Here is a 22,238-nt window from a genome sequence, read left to right on the forward strand (position 1 = left end):
CTCCTCTTAAAACTCAACTCTCCTGCCTCATCCTGAATAAAAAAATAATCATCTATAATCTATGCATCATTTCACTGCATACATGGATTATGCCAGTCTGCAGTATTGTTTGTCTACATCCAGGCAGGCCCTTACTGGATTCTGAACTTCTTGAGGGCAATGACTGACAAAGGGCTGCATGCCAGTCAGCCCTCCATAGCCATAGGTTCCACAACCATGGATTTAACCAACCACAGAATAAAAATGTTTAGAAAAAAACTTTGTGCTTGCCCTGGACAAATATAATTTTTTCTTTTCACTATTCCCTAAACAATACAGCGTAACAACTATTTGCATGACATTTTCATTGTATTACTTCTGTAAGTATTCTGGAAATAATTTAAAGTATATGGGAGAAGCTGGGCATGGTTATGCCCACCTGTAATCCCAGCACTCAGGAGGATGAAGCAGAAGGATCACCCACCATAACTTTGAGGCCAGCCTGGGCTACATAGTGAGTTCATAACTGGTCTGAATTACATGAGACCCTGTCTCAAAACAATAAAAAATTAAAAAGGAAAGTACATGAGAGAATTTATGTTATATGGAAATACGATGCAATTTTCATTTTATATAAATGACTTGAGCATTTATGAATTTTGGTCTCTATACAGATTTGCAGAACTAATCCCCAATAAATACTAAAGAGAAAACTATTATACACAATACATGTTGGTGAACTAACCCCAGGCATATTAGTAAAGATCCCACAGTTATAGCTAAAGTATCAGAACACTCTAAATTTCAAAAACAGCTCAGCAGTATTTTTCTAGGGCACCATATTAGCTGGTATTCGCAATTACAGAGAAATGCTTTCCCACCTTGCTACAAACAGAACTGGCACAGCAACCCTCTAACAGGTGAGTACAAATAGTGAGGAGAACATTAAATCACACTGAACATATCGATCAATGCCAAAAAGGGTACACAGCGAGACTCAAGTTCAACACTAAATCTCACTCCAAGAAGCACTGGGCTTGGTACATTTAGTGAAGAAAATAAAACAAAGGTCTAAGTAATATTTGTCTCTGAGGCTACACAGTAAAGAATGAATCTAAAATCCATTTCATTGCTAAGTCTATCCAACCTAACCCAAATGAGTTAACCTGTTCCAACAAGTTTGTTTGTTGGTACATAATATATACTCAGTATGTGTTCGCCGAACTGTCACTCCTTAGCTCATCCTAGAGTACAGTGAACCAGACGCAAATATGAACATTTAAAATCACTCACTGATTCCCTAAAGAACATTTATCATCACATGCCAATTTAATAACCTATTCCTGTGCAGCTAACCAGCCAGTAGAGTTTTTTTTTTTTTTTTAATTACAGAAGGTGAGGGAAAACTTGCTCAAGACCCACAGATGGTGCCTGATGGGATTTTTTACTTCCAGACCTATAAACACATCTTATTTTAAACATTAAAACAGTGAGAAAGATTATACTTCCATGCGCCATCCAAATCATGACCTCATCCAAGTTTATAGCTAGGTCAATTAAGACACATTCACAGCTTTGTTATCAATTTAACAGAATAAATGAAGATAATAAATACATTTCACACAAGTAAAATGTAAGATTTCAAAGGCAATGCTCTAACAAAAGATAAGAATAAGCAATTTCCATTTGAAATCTCTAACTTAACATTTATTGGAAAAAAATTCCTCAGAAGCTCTTTTACTGTTTTAGGGCTAATCTAGAAGTATATAATTGTACAGTAAGTGAACAGTGGCAAGTCTTAGCTATTTAAGGGAGGAGAGGGAAATGGGAAAAAAAGTAAGATATATTATGTACAGGTACAAATTCTCTATGATGAATGTGATCAATGTGTATGACAAATAGGTTAAGACCAGGCATGGTGGTGCTTGCCTGTAATCCCAGTGCTCAGGAGGCTGAGGCAGGGGGACTGCCATGAGGTCAAGGCCAGCCTGGGCTACAGAAGGAGCTCAAGGCCAGCCTGAACTATACAGCAAAATCCTGTTTCAAAAGATAAAAACAAAACAACAACAAAAAACCCTCAAATGTTTTGATATCATAAACTTGGCTTTTATGAAATAATATTAATGGCTAAGCTTTATTCAGTGTTCTCCCTTTGAAAGGCATTATGCTGAGCACTTCATACTGTCTCACATTAATCCTGACAATAACCCTTACATAGTAGGGATGATTGCAATCATTTTACAGAGGAAGAAATCAAGACTCAAGAGAGATCAGTTCATTTAAAGTAAGGAGCAAAGGCCACATCTGAACCTAAATCAGGAATCTCAAGGAAAAAAAAAAAAAGAAAAAGAAACCCCTTACAAATCATCCTAAAGTCTCATTTCTATACAAAGTTGGGAAAAAAAAAAAAAAATCAATCGATCCATGTTTCACTGAAGACCCTAAACACAAAATCCTTGAGAAGTGAGTACTGTGTGACACGATCAAGGAGAGAGTTGTAGGGCTGGGGATTTAGCTCAGCGGCAAAGCACCTGCCTGGCAAGCACAAGGTCGTGAGTTCGGTTCCCGGTACCAGAGAAAAACCAAAAAGAAAAAAAAAGGAGAGAGTTGTAAAGGACCACATACAAGTTTATACATCAGGGTGGAACATTATACATACATCAACACATACAAGAAGTCCTTGGCTTCTTAAATATCCAATGTATAGTCTAAAATAACGTATAAACATAAACTACTGATCATATTATACAGAAACAGTCACTAAAATCCCAGCCTTTAGAGTAGGCTTCTCCCATTCTAAAGCCCTACCCCCATTTCTTGGGCTAGCCCTTAAAAGCCTTACCAGAGGAAAGAACAAGGACAGACAAGGTGGTTTCTAAGGTCCTTTCCAATTCTCCTAATAATTTATATATGCAAGACTAAGCTGTAGTCCCTGTTTATTCCTTCCACTCAGCAGACGTCCCTCTTATTTCTTCCTTAGGACAAGAAGCAATACTAAAACACTATTCTAATAAAATATCTTCTATCACAATAGGAGGGTTGACCCCAGGAAACAAAACGAACACACTCATTGATCCGTGGAAAACAAAGCAGCAATCAGAACAAAGAAACATATGGGTCATTTAAATCAGGTTGCACACAGTTATTAAAAAGAATGTTAAATGACACTGAGCTAATTATTTCTCTTTGCAGTCCCAAAGTCAAACTGGCAGTTCCTCAATGCTGCCCATAATGAAAACTGTGCCAAAAGTAAGTATTAAACTTCATCAAGAACAGAGATATACTTGAAAAGCAGAGTTAGCAGAGTGACTGAAGAGTTCAAAACAAAATTAATTTCTTTAAAATGGAAGGAACACAGCTAGATTATATTTATTATAAACTTATTTTTCAGAAAACCATAGTGAAGTCTATAGTGTTGCCAATTTTCATTATGAAGCTAGTATTAGAGTTATGTTAAAACATTAAAATCTAATTAACAAAATTAAAAATGCCTCTAAGTTAATAATAGTGAAGAAAACTAAATGAACTTTTTTCTAAAAACTGATCTACATTTCAATGTATTAGAGTATCTACAAGCTTATGCCCTACAGTATCCAATAAAATCAATAATAGTTCTGGTTGGCTGCTTTTGTGGTCAAAAAGGAATGTTTCTAATTACTTTTAAAATGTCTATCAGTTTGATTATAAAGTTTCATAGATTTGTTCCACTGATAACAAAAAGCAAAGGCGAGAAGAGAAATATTACAAATAGGAGCATCTATTCTAACACCAAAGAATTCAGGAGCTCCTAAGAAGCACTTTTGTTTTTCTGCAAAGCAGATTACAAGTCTTAAATGTTAAATATTTTTAAATGAATAAACACATTTTTTCATTATTGATTTATTTTTGCACTGCACACCTATAACTAATGAATTTAAATCATGAAATTTTATACTAAAATAAAAATTTTAAAAAACGTTTTGGACTTGTATTATGTTTCTAAATGAAGGAAACTAATAATTGCTATGTGTGAACAGTGATAGATATATTAATTATCTTGATCACCGTAATCATTTCACTATGTGTATATCTCAATATATGGCATTGTACAGCAAAATATATATGATTTTTTTCAACTATATTCAAATTTTTAAAAGCTGCTCAACTGCTCGGTTGCTCATTATGCAACTCTGAGTCTTCCTCCTCCTGAGCGACAGCCTGCCCCAGTTTGGGGGACCAGATCAAACAGAAAAGCAGGCAGACACCTTGCTGCCAGGGCAACCAGAGCACCTCAGCAAAGAGAAAAAATCAAATAGTTTCAAAGGAGAGATTCATCTCCACTAAGTTTATCAAAACAAAATGTCATGGATTTTAAGTGTAATTCCAAAGAAAGAATTTCAAAAACGTTTTAAGCCAGAGGAGAATGGAAAGGAAATTGGCTATATTAGAGAGGTATAATTATGGATTTTTTAATCTATTTCCACAAATTTCTTCTTAAATGATTTTTTTCTTTGTTGTTTTATCTCTTTCAAGTTAGCTGCCTTTCTACATTGTTTATATGCTGGCTCTCCATTTAGTGAAGCCCACAGAACCTGCAAGTGGCAATCCTCACTGGAAGGCTCTGAGTGGAGTCACTGAGGCCATCCGAATGTACATCTTTCCTTGCTTTGGTTCATTCTCTCTAAAAGAGTACCCACTAATCGGGTAAGGATAAAATCCTGGTGCCAGCACTCTGTCAGCCAAGTCAAGACACCTCACCCTTCCCTCGCAGCCTTTCCCTGACTCGGCTCTCGCTCTCGGCAGGCCAGCTTCACTCTGCTGCAGCACACCCTGGGAAGCCCTGGGTTATGCAAAATAGACTCAGCACTGACCTGGGAAGGCTGGTCTCCTAACCACTAGGCCAAGGAAAGAATCTCAGCTTCTAACTGCTCTTCAAGTGCTTCTCTGCCCTTAGAATTTGGGCTTGGGCACTTCAAATTCCCAAGCCTTTCTAGGACTGTGGGGCAAGAATTAGTTTTTCTCAGGGTTTCTCCAATCCTGAAGGTATTTCACTTTTACCTTTCACCAGTTAAACTCTTCCTTACTCAATTTTCCAACTTCCAAAATGTTAGCATTGTGTTCCCCTCTCATTTCCTTTAATGTAATAAATTCATGAGTTTTAGAAGTCTCTTTACTAGTATCTTGCTGGAGTTTCAGGAGAAAGCAAAAATAAACATGCACGTTTAACCTACTACGACTGAAAGCAAATCCTACAATATAATTTTTAAAAATAAATTTGGGTTGAACTATTCTATGGCAAAGAAATGCAGTTAAGCAAGCCTTTTACCAGGCATTATCCAGGTGCCTAGTCCAGTCTCTACTTCTCCATGGAGCTGCATTAACCGGTTCCTCTACACGCTGCTCTCCCCACCTCTGGGTGTGGGATCCACCTCTTCCTCACACTACTTCTCCAGGCTCCTCTTCCCAGCACCTTCTACTTCCCTGGATCTTCGTTTCTATTTTCCTCCTGTTGCTTCTACCTCCAGTCCTTCAATCTCCAAAAGGCTTCCTCTCTCATTTAAAAATAAATAAAAAAGGGAAAACTACTGCCTTCTAGGAGCAGCACTATGGTGGAGTAGTTAACTCCAGTGAACCCTCCTGTATAAAACAACTGGTTCTTGGCTAATGTGTAACACTTTTTCAAGTACAGTGGACCCTCAAGTTACAACCAGACTCAGGCATGAACAACTTGGATTACAACCTGTGCTTCAGGTTTAATTTACAAGCAAAGTCTTGAGTTATGACCAGAATGCTGGCTGCTTCTGTGGTCATAAACAGACTCTCAATGCCAGAAAAGTGTACGTGAGCGTATATAAGGGTCAGTCTGAGCCCAGGTGCACATTTGTGGACATGATTTCGGTCAGTGCTTTATCTAATCACTATGATTACTGCTATCAAAATAGCCCCCCAAAAACTAAAGAAGCTAAGGAAAGAAGGAAGGAAGGAAGGAGGGAAGGAAGAAAGGAAAGGTAAAGAAAGCAATCACGTTGAAAAGTAAATTGTGGAGAAATAACAGAGTGGTGCTAGTGTGACTAATCTCACTAATATGTACAGCATGTCCAAATCCATCATCCTGACATTCTTACAGGGAAAAGATTTGTATAAGGAAGCTAATGTAGAGAAGCCTGAGCCTCCAACTGACCCTGTAGTTGATGACATTGTCACTACGGCACAGTCCACTGCAGGTACACAGTGGTGATGCTGAGGAACTGGCAGAAGAATACTCAGAGGATGAAGTGTCTATACAGGAACTTCAGCAACTTCTGGCTGAGCAACAAAGAATGGCAGCTGAGGAGTTTTCTGAAGAACGGGGATATCAACAATCAGTGCAGCAAAGTTCTACTTCTGAAAATAAGGAAATCGTGAAAAAATAGACAGAGCTAGAAACCTTTGTAGAGAAGACTCACACAGAAAAAGCCAGTCGCTGGATTTGCCTGCTTAATGACAGTGTCAGGTCATACCACAGAACAGTGTTAAAGACAGAGACAGACAACCTGAGACCAGTTTTTTGCTCTGAAAAATGTTTTTACGATAAAAACGATGTGTTCCAACTATGAAAGATCTGTAATTTTTAGGACAGAACATAAAACCAAGTGTTGGGTTTGCAAGGTTGGTTGGATTATGCTCATAGGCCCTGTGGGATGGTAATAAGTATTCACTCCATTCTTGCTATTAGAACTTCATGGAAAGGTTTGCAACGATCCAAGACCTACCTATAAAAACAGAAACTTTTTGAAATTTCTGGAAGATAACATAGGGGAAACACATGAAGCCTCAGGAATAGGCAAAGACTTCCTAAATAAAATTGAATAACACAGGAAATAGCATTAAAAAGCTTCTTCTAGCAAAGGAAACAATCATCTGAGTGAAAAGACAACCTACAGAACAGGAAAATATTTATTCTTCTGTTACAAGGCTATTAGCTAGAATATATAAAGAACTAAAAATAATTAAACCTCAAAAAACAAATGACCCAATCGAAACAATGGGGAAATGAACTGAACAGATACTTCTCAAAATAAGAAGTACAAATGGCCATACAGACATGAAAAAATTTTCAATATTTTTAGCCAATAAGGAAATGCAAATCAAAACAACGAGATTCCATTTTACTCTGTCAAAAATGGCTCATATCAAGGTGGGAATGTAAACCAGTACAACCCCCACGGAAATCAGAATGGAGATTCCTCAAAAAACTAAAGATAGAAATTCCCTTTGTGGGCTGGGGATTTAGCTCAGTGGCACAACGCTTGCCTGGCAAGCGCAAAATCGTGAGTTCGATTCCCAGTACCAGAAAAAAAAAAAGAAATTCCATTTGTTTCAGGTATACCTTTCCTGGGCATACTTCTGAAAGAATTAAAGACATTACACTGTAATGAATACATGTGGCATGGTTATCTGAGAATATCTATGGAGGCAATGTTATTTGAGATAATGAAACCCGTAAAACTAGCCATGTTTACAGCAACACAATTCACAATAGCTGTACTGTGGAAAGAGCCTAGATGGCCTAGATGGCCGTCAACAGGTGAATGGATAAAATGTGTTTGTGTGTGTGTGTGTGTGTACACACACACACACACACACACGGAAAATTACTCAGCCATACAGCATTGAAATCATGTCATTTGCACAAATATGGGTAGAACTTAAGAACATTATGCTAAGCAAAGTAAGCCAGACTCCTAAAGTTAAATATTGTCATGTTTTCTCTTACACAAGAAACCTAAAATATGAATTTTAAAATGCCAACATTTGATGCTGATATTTACCAAAAAAAGGAACATATGAGCAACCACAATAGAGAGAGGATCATTCTTAATTATATGAAAATATGATTTAAATACGTACCTGAAACTCACGAAGCATACAGGCCTCATTGAAAACTAAACATTACAAAGCTCCCTAACACCCAGAAACTAGGTTGTTGTACTAGTTTACATTCCTACCAGCAATGTAGGACTGTTTCTTTTTCCTCAGAACCTCATTAGCATTTGTTGTTTTTAGAGTCCTTGATATGAGCCATTAAATCTAACTCTAAATCACAGGCAGTCTCTCCTTGTCAGCCAAATGAGTGCACAGATGTATGTGAAAACAAAATCATGAAGCTAGGAGTGGTGGCAGAGAGGCTGAGGCAGGAGGATCACAAGTTCAAGGCCAGCCTAGGCTAAATAAGCAAATTCACGACCAGCGACCTTGCCTCAAAAAAAAATTTTAGTGAGACCTTGCCTCAAAAAAAAATCACCAAATGAGGAATAACACTGTCTTTACCCTCAGACAGCTTAGCATCAAGATCAGATACAAAACACTACATTCACCACATTTCATTTGTTAATAATCCTGTTCTGCTCTTCTACTTTCTAGACTGTAAGTTTTAATATTAAGAATTGAAATGCCGGCATTTATTTGTGCTTCAAAACTGCAGGCCCTCCTAATAATTGAGGCAGGAGGACTTCAGCAATATCAGGAGACAAAAATAAACTTTGTCTGTATTCTCAGAAAAAGAAAACATGTTTCACAGTCCTTGAAAATATCAAGTAAGTGGTCCCTTACAAACTCAGACTCAAGTCTTTTATCTTGTGAAAAGTAACCTTTAACATTTATACAATTAATTCTGATTAGCTGTCTTTAATAATGTACTTCCCTGTCAGTTATATTTATAAGTTACACATGTATTCTGAAACCAATCATACTTACGAGTTTTACTTTTATTTTACTTTTTTTCCTTCCACATGCATGGAAGTCAAACAAATGGGAGCCTCACTTCTGCCAGCTTTCTCATTAAGACAGAAAAATGAAAGCTATGAGAGGAAAATTATAATTTTCAAAATCATATTTTTATGACTCAAATTTGAGTCTTATATGTTATACACGCTATACTGAAAATACTGTCAAAAGGTAATACTTACTGTAACTGCCAGGAGATTTCTCTTCATAAGTAAAATGAAGTTGTAACTCCTCCTCTGACATCTCACAGATGAATATTTTCAGCAAACAGCAAATAATAAACAAAGCATTATGTGTCTGCCAAATGAAGAGGTGGCTAGAGGAAAGATGGAAATTATTTAAGAATCAGCATTTAATCATGAACAAGATCCGTTTATTTCTATACCAGGATTTCTGCATGATTTGTCAGTAATTTTGCCAGCCTACCTGTAGTATAAAAACAATGTCTATCTTTTAATTGATTACACTGGATCAGTGATACCTACTGCATTTTATTTCATATTTCACTTGTATCTTACACAGTGAAGATGCTGTACAAAATGCTGAAATCAAATGGATTCTAGAATTTATAATTTCACCTCAACATCTTAGGCCTCTAAACCAAACCTCTCTCTTAACTTTTCCCCTAAATAAAAACAATACTTCACAGTGCTTTTCAAAAGATCATAATCTATTTACACCAATAAATGAAAACTATTCATATTGCTGGATATAAAGCAAACACACACACACACACACACACACACACACACACACACACACATAAAAGCAAACATGATTTAATTAGCCAGCTTACTTCTGACATTCTGCTGAAAGTTTGAGTTCTTTGGTTCTAGAAAGGAAGACCTTAATTAGTGCAGCAAGATTTCCTGTTCGAGGATTGTTTTCAACTGAAAAAGAAGAAAAAGATTTAAAAAGTTAAAGTCAAAATGAAATCAAAGACAGTATATTGTAACATTTACAAAACCAAATGTCAAACTGAAATTACTCACTGACCGAACTTATGCCAATTTCACATTTAATTAGGGAAATAAGCAATGAGAGAATCTGCTGCCCTTGGTCTTAATTCTGAACATAAAAAATGATTTGCAAAATGAAAATAAAAAATAAAAGTAGCAACCTCATCTCAGAATCCAAAATTATAAAGAAAAGATAGAAAGTTCATAGACATATTTATACACATACATTTTAAAAATGTATCATTTATTTTATGAGTATATGGAATATAATAAAATATAGAAGTAACATCACAAACAATTCTAATGATGAAAAATGCACATAAACATGCCAATGTGGCTAGAGAAGGAGCTATCTGGATCAGACAAAACTTTAAGGAATTTATTTAAACATTTTTATTTAAAGGTTTTTTTTTTTTTTTTTTTTGGTTTTGGTTTTGGTTTTTCTCCGGTACCGGGAACCGAACTCACAACCTTGCACTTGCCAGGCAGGCGCTTTTGCCACTAAGCTAAATCCCCAGCCCCCTATTTAAAGTTGTAAAAGGTAAGAATTTTAGCTAACCTAGTCTAAAGAGTTGAAAGAACACTAAGAATCAAAAGATCTTGTTTCTAGAGCCAAGTAACTGGGCCTCGGTCACTTTACTTTTCCAGCTTTAGTTTTCTCATCTCTCAAAAGAAACAATAGCTAACATATTGAAAAATATATACAAGTCCTTTCCAGGCATTACTTCACTTAATTTTCACAACTCTAGAAGATAAGCACCAATATTATTTTCATTTTACATATTCTCACATTCTTATTGTTGTTACCGCTGTTGTTTTAAAACAGGGCCCCACTATTCAGTTCAGACTAGCTTTGAACTCATTTGGTAGCCCAGGCTGGCCTCAGGCCCATGGCAATCCTCCTGGCTCAGCCTCCCGAGTTCTGTCATTTTACATATTTTTATTTGTAGGTTGTTACTTTCTTAAGTACATATCCTTGCCTACTGACTCAAATCTTTCACCAAAGAATTGGACTGCATGAAATTATAAAGTGCTACTAGACTACACAGAAAGTCACAGAAGTACACAAGAATTCAACAGCAGGGACTGTTTAGTTAGAACTTTTAATTTCATTAATGAAGGAAAAAGCTCAAAGAGATACAGTGTTAGACCCAAAGTCAACAATTTATCAGTAACAAGTTCACAATCATTTTCCTTTACCAATGGTGTTCAAACTGTGAGATTACAGAGTTCTGGATAATTTGTTTCTCTTTTATAGATGTCTGTTTATAGTACTGGAACCCAGGCCTGCTCTACCACTCAACTACAATACCCCTAAGACCTTTTGGTTTAGACTAAGTTGTCCAGAATGGTCTCAAACTTGAAATCCTCTTGCCTCAGCCTCCTGAGTAGCAGGGATCACTTGAAGTATATTTTTAAAATCCAAAATGCAAACACTCAAACACAGTGGCCTGTGCTGCTTCAGGCACTAGGGAGACATTTGTAAACAGAATTCCCTGTGTTAATAGACCTTGTAGTCCAAGGCAATTAAAAGTTTCCACAGCACTCTTTTAGGTTAAGATGATGCCTAAAGCAAAAATTGTGTAAAATTGAACATGCTAATAAATTGTTAAAAATAATATCCATGTGAAACTCAAAATTCCAAAATAGATCAATGGTAGATGCAAAGGAATTTAATAGGAGCAAAATAGATCAATGGTAGATGCAAAGGAATTTAATAGGAGGCAGTAAAAGTAAAATGCTATACTGAAGCTGAATGAGCTTCAGGAGCTACAGCAGCTACAGCATACTCAACAGGAAGGCAGAAAGGCCTGATGAGACTAAAGACTCACAAAGTACAAACCTCAGCATTAAAAATACCATTATGTGAAACTGTGCATAATCTCAGTATATGTAGGGGGTACTCTGAAAAATATTGTACAAAAATCAGCAATAATAACTTTTATTTCATCTGTACCACTATGTTGTTGGAACTGCTGGCAACAAATGTGAACTGTTCTATGCTACTCCTAAAAGCATTTTTAATGACACATTTCTGATAAAAAGTCAAGAGAAAAATTATAAATTATATATATATATCCCACATCATAGCTAATAAATAACTATTACTTCCAATTTTTTTGGCATAAGACTAGGTCCAGAGGACCCATCCCTTGCTTTTCTACTGTAAATTTGCACTTCAGCATTATAGTAGCTGGCTGTATGTCTCAGTACCTTCCCATGAGGGATATAGGAAGTCATCCATGTGTTTACCCACTTGGTATGATGAATAGCAAGGAGTGCACAAGTATGCAAAAGTGGCCAAATGGGATTTGTACCCACCTTATGCTCCATGTAACTGGTTTTGTGTATGTCTACCCAAGCATCACAGAGGGTCCAATAGACCCACACCACTCAGGATTTGTTAAAAAAAAAAAAAAAAAGTTTTCTTTTTATTTTTCTGGTAGAAGCAGCCTAATTCAGTACAACGGCACATGAAAAACCAGATTTGTAAGTTTTGGAGGAGGTCTAAAGTGAATCATCAGATTACTCATGCATGAATGATGAAGACAACGCATTATGGTAAAATACACGCTTTCATAACAGAAGAGTGGTGTGGGTATATGATGATGATGACATCAACTTTGACACTAGCCAAAAGCCAAAGTTCCTGTGACAGTGAAAAGGAGGAAGAATCACCTGATACAGACACAGGGAACGCAGACCTCCTTCATTCAGATAAGGAGTTAAACAGCAATGTGAGTATGTGTCTGACTAGTCAAAATGTTGCAAAAAGTGGCCACACAACCAAATGGAACAATGAATATTAGAACTACTTCTAAAAATACACTGAAGGTTTTGGCAGGGGTGAAACATATTAGACAGAATGCCATTCAATGTTGGAAATTGGAACAAATGAAATGCTACAAGATGCTGTGAAATACACAAAGGCTAAAGTGCAAGTAAAATGGTCTGTATGCACCAATAGCCTTATTCAAAAGTGTATGTAGGGCCAGGGATATAGCTCAGTGGCATAAGTGCTTGCAAACCTGAAGTCATGAGTTGATTCTTGGTACCAAAAAAAAAAAAAAGTGTATGTATTATGTCACCTCACTAGCTGAACTGAAAGCATTCATAGATCTGCTATACTTAGCACAAATTTCTCATGGTGATCACAGAAATGTAAAAGATTTATGGGAAAGTGATGGGTCAAAATTTGGCATATAAATTATGCCCTTGTAGTGTAAGACATATCAGGCTTTGAATTTAGATATTTATCCTGAAACTCACTCACCAAATCTTTATTCATGTAGTAATAAACCAAATGATGTTGCAAACAGACTTGTTGCTCCCACCACCCAAACTAATCAGAATGTGACATTGGACAACTGATTTATCAGTTTCCAATTGATGTTGCATTTGCTACCAAAGCACAAGTTGACCAGCAAGGGAACTGTACACATGAACAAAGCAGAAATTCTAAATGAAATGTTGCAATTTCAAAACAGAGAATTGTACATTATAATCTTTGATTTTCAGAAAGATATAACATTGGGCTGGTATATAGCAAAGAAAAACAAACTGCTACTGCTGATATCAACACTGTACCACGATGGAAATACTGATAGGGAAACCTCCACAAAATGGAAACCTGAAATGGTAACTTTCTACAACAAAACTAAAGGTGGAATAGACACTGTTGATGAGTTATTCAACAACTATAATGTCACCTGAAACACAAAGCATTGGCCAGTGGTTGTGTTTTATTCCATGCTAAACATGTATGGCATAAATAGCTGAAGAATTTAGGAAGAAAATAACAAATGCAAAATAGCACAGAAAATTTTTCTTAGAGGATTGGGACTAGAACGCATAAGAGATCATTTATAGCAGAGGAAAAACAAAATGTTTCTTCCCAGGGGAACTATGCAAGAAAATTGCGAAGCACACTGGTAAACAGAAGGAGTGCAGCATCAAAGACCTACTACAACAGTGAAACAAAAAGGTAACAACTGTGCCCTACATGAAAGTACAGGAAAACAAAAGATACATGCTATCAGTGTAAGAGATACTTGTGTATGGAATATGCAGTTGTCATAGGTGAAGACTGCCTTGGGCATGATAGTTGAAGCAAAGATTATTTCTGTGGTAGACTTTCGTTTGTGTTTACACTGCAATTCACATAAGTTTTTATTTCTGGGATTACTAATAATATTAATTATTTTTAATGATTGTTCTTATTTCTGATGTTATCTTTTAGGTTTTGTAAGCAAGTAAACAGCTATTCTAAGCCCTCATTACATATTTTGTATTTTACTGGTATTTTATTTCCCTGCTAAGTGCATGTTGTACAATATAGTAGGAAGCTCCTGACAAAAGAGGAAGAGAGGTGACAAGACTACCACACTGGAAAGAAAGGCTAAGCACACATGCTGTCAGTGTAAGCAAGATGTGTGCATGGAACATGTAGTTGTCATGTATGAAGACTGCCATGGATGTGACAGTTGAAGCAAAGCTTATTTCTGTGGCAGTCTTGTTTGAGTTTACATTGTAGTTCACATAGGTTTTTATTTTTAATGTTATCTTTTAGGTTTTTGTAAGCAAACTGATATGAAAATGTTGATGTTTATTCTAAACAGATGATACATATTAAGAATTTAACAGTTTGTTTTATTGATATTTTATGTTCCTGTTAACTACACATTGTATAATATAATAAGAACCTCCTGACAAAACAGCAAGACCAGTGAGATGTCATTATATCCTACAAAAAGGCCAAAAAAACAAAACACATGTGCTGTCAGTATAAGGGATACATGTGCGTGGAATGTGCCACTGTCATGTGAGAAGGCTGTCTTTGGTGTGATAAGTGAAGTAAATTTCTTTGTAAAATTCTATTAGAACTTTCATTGTAGTTCATTTAAGAATTTGTTGAAAAAAAAAATTATTTTTCTTTTTTAGACTTAGTACACACAAAAAGGCAATGTTGAAAATTTGATGCTTTTTTATAAACACTCAATAAATATTCTTTCAATACTTTATTTTTGTGAGATTTTTCCTGTCACATTCTCATTGTTTAATATAATAAAACTCATAAAATTAAAATCAGTAATTCCTCAACAAATATTCCAAAGAGTAAAGATGGGGAGACAAAATTAGTCTAATGTCCCAAGGGTTAAAATCTAATTTTTTCAACACCAAAGTCACCTTAAAGCCATCATCACAATACACACAGCTCCGGCAGGCTCGCTCCCCACCTCGTAGGCACCCAGAAGGAAGGCCCCCAGTGCAGGGTGTGTCACGAGGCAGTGAGCGCTGTTGTGCGCCGGCCCTCAGGCCGGCTGCCACCGCTCAATTGAGAACAACCATGACACAGAGAAACAATGACACAAATGGCCCACCATGCACTGGCTGCAGATGCCCACCTAAGGACATGTGTGAATCATTCAAGCATGGAGAAACCACTGGGAATACATGCCATGCAATGGGTCACTCTTGCTCCTGCCATTGGGAACCAGAAAGGTCCAGAGTCAGTGGAGGAGCAGCTGCTGAGCAAAGACTCAGAGAACATGAGAATGCAGACTAAGCCTGAGGAGTCAGAGGTCCTGGGCCTGGGGTCATGAGAGCTGCTCGGAAGCTGGAAACCAGGAGGACCTTGCACAACAACTGCAGAGACTCCCTGGAAGCCATTCTTCCCCTGACAGTACAGGCTGTGGTGGAGCTCTGGAGAAGCCTGCAGCAGGATTCCTGCTGCCTGTGCCGACAGCTGGGGAGAGGACACTAACTGGTTGTGGGGTCCCAATGCGATGGGAGGCTGGAGAGAAAATGCTACAAAAAATGGCTTTTGCCCCAGATGGCTCACTTGATTTTTGACAACCCTTAGGCTGTAACTACTTGTTAGATCCTTCTTGCGTATCTCTGTCTTCCTGAGAAACCACTTTGAAGATACCACCATGTATTACAGCAGCCATTGATATTTTCCTACTAATCTATCCACAACTCTGCAATATTTGTATTGTTCCTATCCTATTTCGTAAATGGATGCATGTCTGTTATGTGTTTCCTATAACAACCATTGAGAAAAGTTAATGATTATTCAATAGGTCACTCATGTATAGCTCTATTTATTTTTTTAGAAGCCACTTTGAAGATACCAAAGTATAGTACAACAACTACTGATAATCTCCTTCCTCTTTTGTCTGTAACTCACTATTATTTATCTATTTGTTTTCCTGAGAAACTATCTGGTAGATAACAATATGTAAAACAATAACCATTGATAATTTCCTACCACTTTGTCTGTAATTTGGTAAGCCCCCCCATTATTATGTTATCCTTCTTTCACTCTTTAAAATTAAAAAAAAAAAAAAATACACACAGCTCAATGTTCAGCACTAACCTGTTACAAGGGTCTTCAGAGCCAATTCTATTTAGCACAAAATACTCTATGGCTGTACTTGAAGGCATACTACAGTAACAACTCTACCATTAATAATGTGATTTTTTTAAAAAACAAAAATACTTCATCAGAGACTATTTTTCAGGACCAGATGTAGCTCAGTGGTATAGGTGTTTCCCACCACACATACATGAGGCCCTAAGTTTGATCACCAGTACAAAAAAACCACTATTTTTGGCAAAATAACTTATATAAGAGTTATCCATATAATTTAAGTGGCAATTATCCAAATGGCTTGATTTAAAAACAGAATACTGCTGCCGAGCCTGGTGGCGCACACCTGTAATCCCAGCACTTGGGAGGCTGAGGCAGGAGGATCACCATAAGCTTGAGATCAGCCTCAGCAACACAGTGAGTTCAAGGTCAGCCTGAACGGTATAACAAGACCCTATCTCAAAAAAAAAACAAAAATAAAATAAAATAAAATAAAAATATTATTATCACCTACTAAAATCCCTCTACACTAGGTATTTTATAGGCACATTATCTCTAATTTTCAAAACAATACAATATAATTTTAATTATCTGCATTTTAAAAAGCATATACATTTCTTTCTAACTGTTGCTGCTGCTATTATTGCTATTTTTGTCGTTATCGTCGTCGTTGTTGTTACTATTGTTGGAGACAGGGTCTCACTATGTAGTTCAGGTAGTTCTTGAATACACTATGTAGCCCATGCTGACGTCGAACTCATAGCAATCCTCCTGTCTCAGCGTTGCAAGTGCTGGGATTATAGGCACGTGCCACCACACCTAGCTGCTACCAACTTTAAAGTAAAGACTGTTTTTTTAGTAAAAGTAAAGCACTCAAGAAAAGATATCAAAAAATGTACTCTCTATTGATATAAATAGTAATAACTAGATGCTATGTGTTACACGAGACATTTCGTGTTGCACAATTCTTTTCCTTTTAAGAATCCTGTAATGGGTTGGGGATTTAGCTCAGCGGCACAGCACCTGCCTGGCAAGTGCAAGGTCGTGAGTTCGATTCCCAGTACTGGAAAAAAACCAAAAAAATAGAATCCTGTAATATAGTTATTTTTAACCTCAAATTAGATGAGAAAATTAAATTTCAGCTACTAAGCAGTGCTAGAGTGAAGATCATAAAATTATTCTAGATGCCATGCTTTTTACCACAATATCAAGTTGCAACAGAGAGGTTTCCTATTATATTTTAATGAGTAACAATTATTTTGTTACTCAGAGTAAACAGAGTAAAAATCCAACCCAACACAGCCAACAATAGCATAATTAGGGCAGTTGCCAAGTCACAGGACAAACGGTAAATTCTATGTGAACTGAGCTGCAACTATACAACATAATATTTTGATTTTTCTCAGTGTTTCCACAGTCACCAAAAAAGAAAACAAGCTGAAATAATAGCATAGACTATTCTACCACTACAAAGATAGCCAAGTATATGTTGACCAAGTGGTAACCTTGAATAGCATCAATGAGCACAGGAATAGAAATAATTATTACTATCATCACCACAACCAAGAAGGATACACACTTCATCAATTCATATTACACTATCACAATTTTCACAGTGAATTCTCTCCTACCCCATTTGTACCCTTACCTAAAGACTTGCAGACTGAAATGGTTGCCTCCTCCAAGAGTTTCAACTCAGTGCTGGAGAGACAAAAGAAGAAAAGTAATTTATAATGACACCAAATATGAACACACTAACCAGCCAAAGCAGTAAGAGAAAAATAAATTAGAAGAAAAATATGGTATACAGGGCAAACAATAAAATCATCATTATAGAACACAGCTCTAATTTTCAGTGCATTAAGGAAATTTGCTATAGTTCTCAATATAAGGTTGCTAAAAAAGAAGAAATTGGGGTGCCCTGTCTTTCAGATACTAGGATAGGAGGAGAAAGGCACTCCAAAGTAGAGAACATACAACAAGAGCCCCACACGCCCAATTCTAAAGGAGTACTGATAATGGAATTACAAGCATTTATAAAAACGTCATTATTTTTTAGGAGATATAAGAAGTATCATGACATCTACAATACGTCCAAATACTTCAAGAGAAACAAAAGCACATACAGAAATTCCAATGGTTCACAAATACAAAAACAAAAAGACATGCACAGATAGAGACAGACACAAACTGACAGATACAGGAGTCAATGACAGACAGAGAAGGACAAAACTCTTAGAAAACTTAAGGGGAAGCTTTATGACATTTGAAATTGGCAATGACTTCTTAGCTATGACACCAAAAGTACAGTGATCAAAAGAGAAAACAGATACCCTGGACTTCATCAAAATTTTAAAATTCTGTGCATCAAATCAACAGAGTAAAAATCCAACCCAAACAACAGATTAAAATGTTTACAAATCATATTATATATTAAGGGGCTGACAGCCAGAATATTCTTTAAAATCCTACAATAAAGTACAACAAAAGAAACCAACCACCCAATTAAAAAAGGGAGCTGGACCGGGCGTGGTGGCGCACGCCTGTAATCCCAGCACTCGGGAGGCTGAGGCAGGAGGATCGCTGTGAGTTCGAGGCCAACCTGGGCTACAAAGTGAGTTCAAGGCCAGCCTGAACTGTGTAGCGAGACCCTGTTTCAAAAATACCAAAAAAAAAAAAAAGGGGAGCTGGGTATGGGGGTATGTCCAGCCTGTTCTAGCTATTCTAGAGGCTTGAGGTAGGAGGATCACTTGATCTCACCAGTTTGATATCAGTTTGGGCAACATAGTAAGACCCTGACTCAAAAAAAAAGCAAAGGACTTGAATGGTCAGTTTTCCAAAGAGGATGTACAAATGGCGAATAAGCACATGAAAAGATGCTAGCTATGACTTCTCATTAGAGAAATCCAGTAAGTCCAATGATACCAACTGGAAGTCTATTTTTTCCAAACCTACTGGGGTGTTATGGTTTAAACATGAAAACTTCCCCCAAAGATCATGTTATGAGGGCATGAGCCAAAATACAGCAGTGTTCAGAGGTGGGGTCTACAGATCACTTTGGATAATGAGGGCATGACCACATCAGTGGACTACATCACTGACAGCTCATCAGCTGAAGGGCTGTTGGGGCCCAGCCAGAGGAACTGGGTCACTGGGGAGATGCCTTTTGATCGTTTTTTCTCTGGTTAGGCTCCCTTTCTGCTCTCTGCTTCCTGGCTGCCATGAGGTAAGCAGCTTTCCCTCATAGTGTCGCTTCTATCTTAGAGCCAGCTGAAAGAGGTATATGTCAGGTATTCTGTCCTAGGAAGAGAGGTAACTAATACAGATGGCTATTATCAAAAAAAGAAAAGAAAACGCACAGAAAATAGTAAGTGTTGTCAAGCATATGGGGAAATTGAAACCCTTTTATATCACTAGTGGGCAATGTAAAATAATGCAGCCAGGGAGAGGACACTAAGTGGTTGCGGGGTCCCAATGCGCTGGGAGGCTGGACAGAAAAAGCTACAAAAAATGGCTTTCACCCCAGATGGATCGCTTGAGATATTAGTAAGAATTGCCTCCTTAGTATTCTATAGCCGTGACGAGGAGGCCAAGGAGACAAAGCAATGAGACTGAGAAAAGGCAGCTGCTTTTGCTGCAGCACTAAGAGAAACAGACCCAAAGTCTGATTCCCAGGGCCCCAAGAAGAACTCAATGACTGCATTCATCTGCTACCACTGTTAAAATTCAGGCCACCTCAAGAGGAACTGCCCTAAGAGGCCCCCTGGGCCATGCCCTAAATGCAAAAGTGACCACTGGAGATTGGTCTGCCCTCTGAAGCAGAGGCCCCAGAGCTCAGACCCATCCTACCAGTTAGTCCAACAGGAATGAGGGGGCCTGGGGCATACTCTGCCTTCTCCTTCTGGCCAGACTGTCATCTCCACGGAGAAACACCGGGTAATCACGACTATAGAGGAAAAACAAAACAGCCGGTTGCTAGACACAGGTGCAAGTCTCTCGGTCCTTCCTTTCAATCCTGGCCTTCCTTCCAGCCGTCACACCTCAGTGAAAGGAGTCACTGGTAAGGAGGTAATATGCTATTTTTGACAACCCTTAGGCTGTAACTACTTGTTAGATGTTTCTTGCATATTTCTGTCTTCCTGAGATACCACTTTGAAGATACCACCATATAGTACAGCAGCCATTGATATTTTCCTACTAATCTATCCATAACTCTGTAATGCCTGTATTGTTCCTATGCTATTTTGTAAATGGATGTATGTTTATTACTATGTGTTTCCTACAACAACCATTGAGAATAGTCAATGATTATTCAATTGGTCACTCATGTATAGCCGTATTTATTTTCTTTAGAAACCACTTTGAAGATACCAAAGTATAGTACAACAACCATTGATAATCTCCTACCACTTTTGTCTGTAACTCACTATTATTTGTCTATTTGTTTTCCTGAGAAACAACCTTGTAAATAACAATATGTAAAACAACAACCATTGATAATTTCCTACCACTTTGTCTGTAATTCGGTAAGGCCCCCTATTACTATGTTATCCTTCTTTTACTCTTTAAAATAATAAAAAAATGAAATAAAATAAAATAATGCAGCCACTATAGCAAATAATATGTGGTTCAAAAATTAAATATTTCCACATGATCCAAAAATTCCACTTCTGGGCATGTACCCCCAAAGAAGTGAAAGAGCACCCTGAAGAGGTATTTGTACACCCATCTTCACAGCTGTATTACCCACAACAGTGAAAAGGTAGAAACAATCCAAGTTCCACCAAGATATGGACAGACAAACAAAATGAGTAACACATGGTATGAAATACTACTTGGCCTTTAAAAAGAAGGAAATTCTGCCACATGCTATAACATGGATGAACCTTAAGGACAGTATGCTAAGTGAAATAAGCTAGTCACAATAAGATAAATATTGAAGAAAATCTCTTATATGTAGTACTTAGAGTGTTAAAATTTATAGAAAAAGAGAATAGAATGGTGGTCACCAGAGCCTGGGGAGGAAGGAATGGGAACTTCGTGTTTAGTTGGTTCAGAGTTTCAGCTGGAGAATATGAAAACTTTCTGCAGCTGGATGGTAGTGATAGTTACAAAACATTGTGAGTATACTTAATGCCACAGAACTGTATACTTTTTGGGTTTTTTTGTCTTTTTGAAACAAGGTTTCACTATGTGTTTCAGGCTGGTCTTGAACTCACTTGTAGCCTGGGCTGGGCTCAAACTCACAGCAATCCTCCTGCCGCAGCCTTCCAAGTGCTGGGATTACAGGCGTGCGCCACCACACCTAGCAGAACTGTATACTTAAAATTGGTTGAAATGATAAATTTTATGCTGTGTATATTTCATCCCAGTTGGGGGCTCCTTGTTCACTATAGCACTCTCAAACTGGTACAAAGCAGAAGAAACTGTATTCCCACAGTATAAATACTCACCAAATATGTGACCCTGGACTGGTTTCCTAACTCCCATGTCTTAGGTTCCTCATACATAAAACAGAGATAACAATACCCTCCTAAACTTGTTGTTATAATTAAACTACGTAACATGTATATGATGACTTAGAATACTTCCTGGCACAAAGTAAACTCTCAACAAACAATAGCAATTACTGGTTCCAAAATGGGGGGAGGGGTTTAAATTAAAACAAGACCATGTATATGTGGAACCCTGTAAATGTCTTTCAAAGCACTTTCAAGTTTATTAGTGCATTTAAATTCCATAAAATTCTCTTCTACTGAGCAAAACCATTATTAGCCCTATTTTTATAGATAAGCAAACTGACGGTCCCAAGGACTTTAAGTAACATTCCAGGAATCAGAGGTCTGAGAAAAACAAGAACCAGCTTTCAAGCCTTGTGATTCAGTTAAGAATTACATATCTTCTGCCACATAGCACAGCAAAGCCTCCGAACCAGCAACTCTTCTGTGGATGGTTTAAAAATCTCTACCCCTAGGGTTTTCCACTGCTCTGATGAAGCGCATGGTTTTTTTTTTGGTTTTTTTTTGTTTTTTATTTTAAAGAGTAAAAGAAGGATAACATAATAATAGGGGGGACTTAGCAAATTGCAGACAAAATGGTAGGAAATTATCAATGGTTATCGTTTTACATATTATTATCTACAAAATAGTTTCTCAGGAAAACAAATAGACAATAGTGAGTTA

General features: G+C 37.2%; 1 protein-coding gene across 2 annotated transcripts in view; it reads right to left on the reverse strand.

The window, feature by feature from the left end:
* The window catches only part of Dym (dymeclin), a 391,162-nt gene that overhangs the window by 316,382 nt on the left and 52,542 nt on the right, over positions 1 to 22,238 (reverse strand). For both annotated transcript variants that reach the window (XM_005372905.2, XM_005372906.2), the window contains exons 3-5: positions 17,705 to 17,757; positions 9,521 to 9,614; positions 8,907 to 9,040 (exon numbers count right to left, since the gene is read on the reverse strand). In XM_005372905.2, the coding sequence (XP_005372962.1) occupies positions 8,907 to 9,040; positions 9,521 to 9,614; positions 17,705 to 17,757 (281 nt within the window). The remainder of the gene's footprint in view (positions 1 to 8,906; positions 9,041 to 9,520; positions 9,615 to 17,704; positions 17,758 to 22,238) is intronic.

The sequence above is a fragment of the Chinchilla lanigera genome, unplaced genomic scaffold, assembly GCF_000276665.1.
Source record: "Chinchilla lanigera isolate Chin_1 unplaced genomic scaffold, ChiLan1.0 scaffold00001, whole genome shotgun sequence".
Lineage (NCBI taxonomy): Eukaryota > Metazoa > Chordata > Mammalia > Rodentia > Chinchillidae > Chinchilla > Chinchilla lanigera.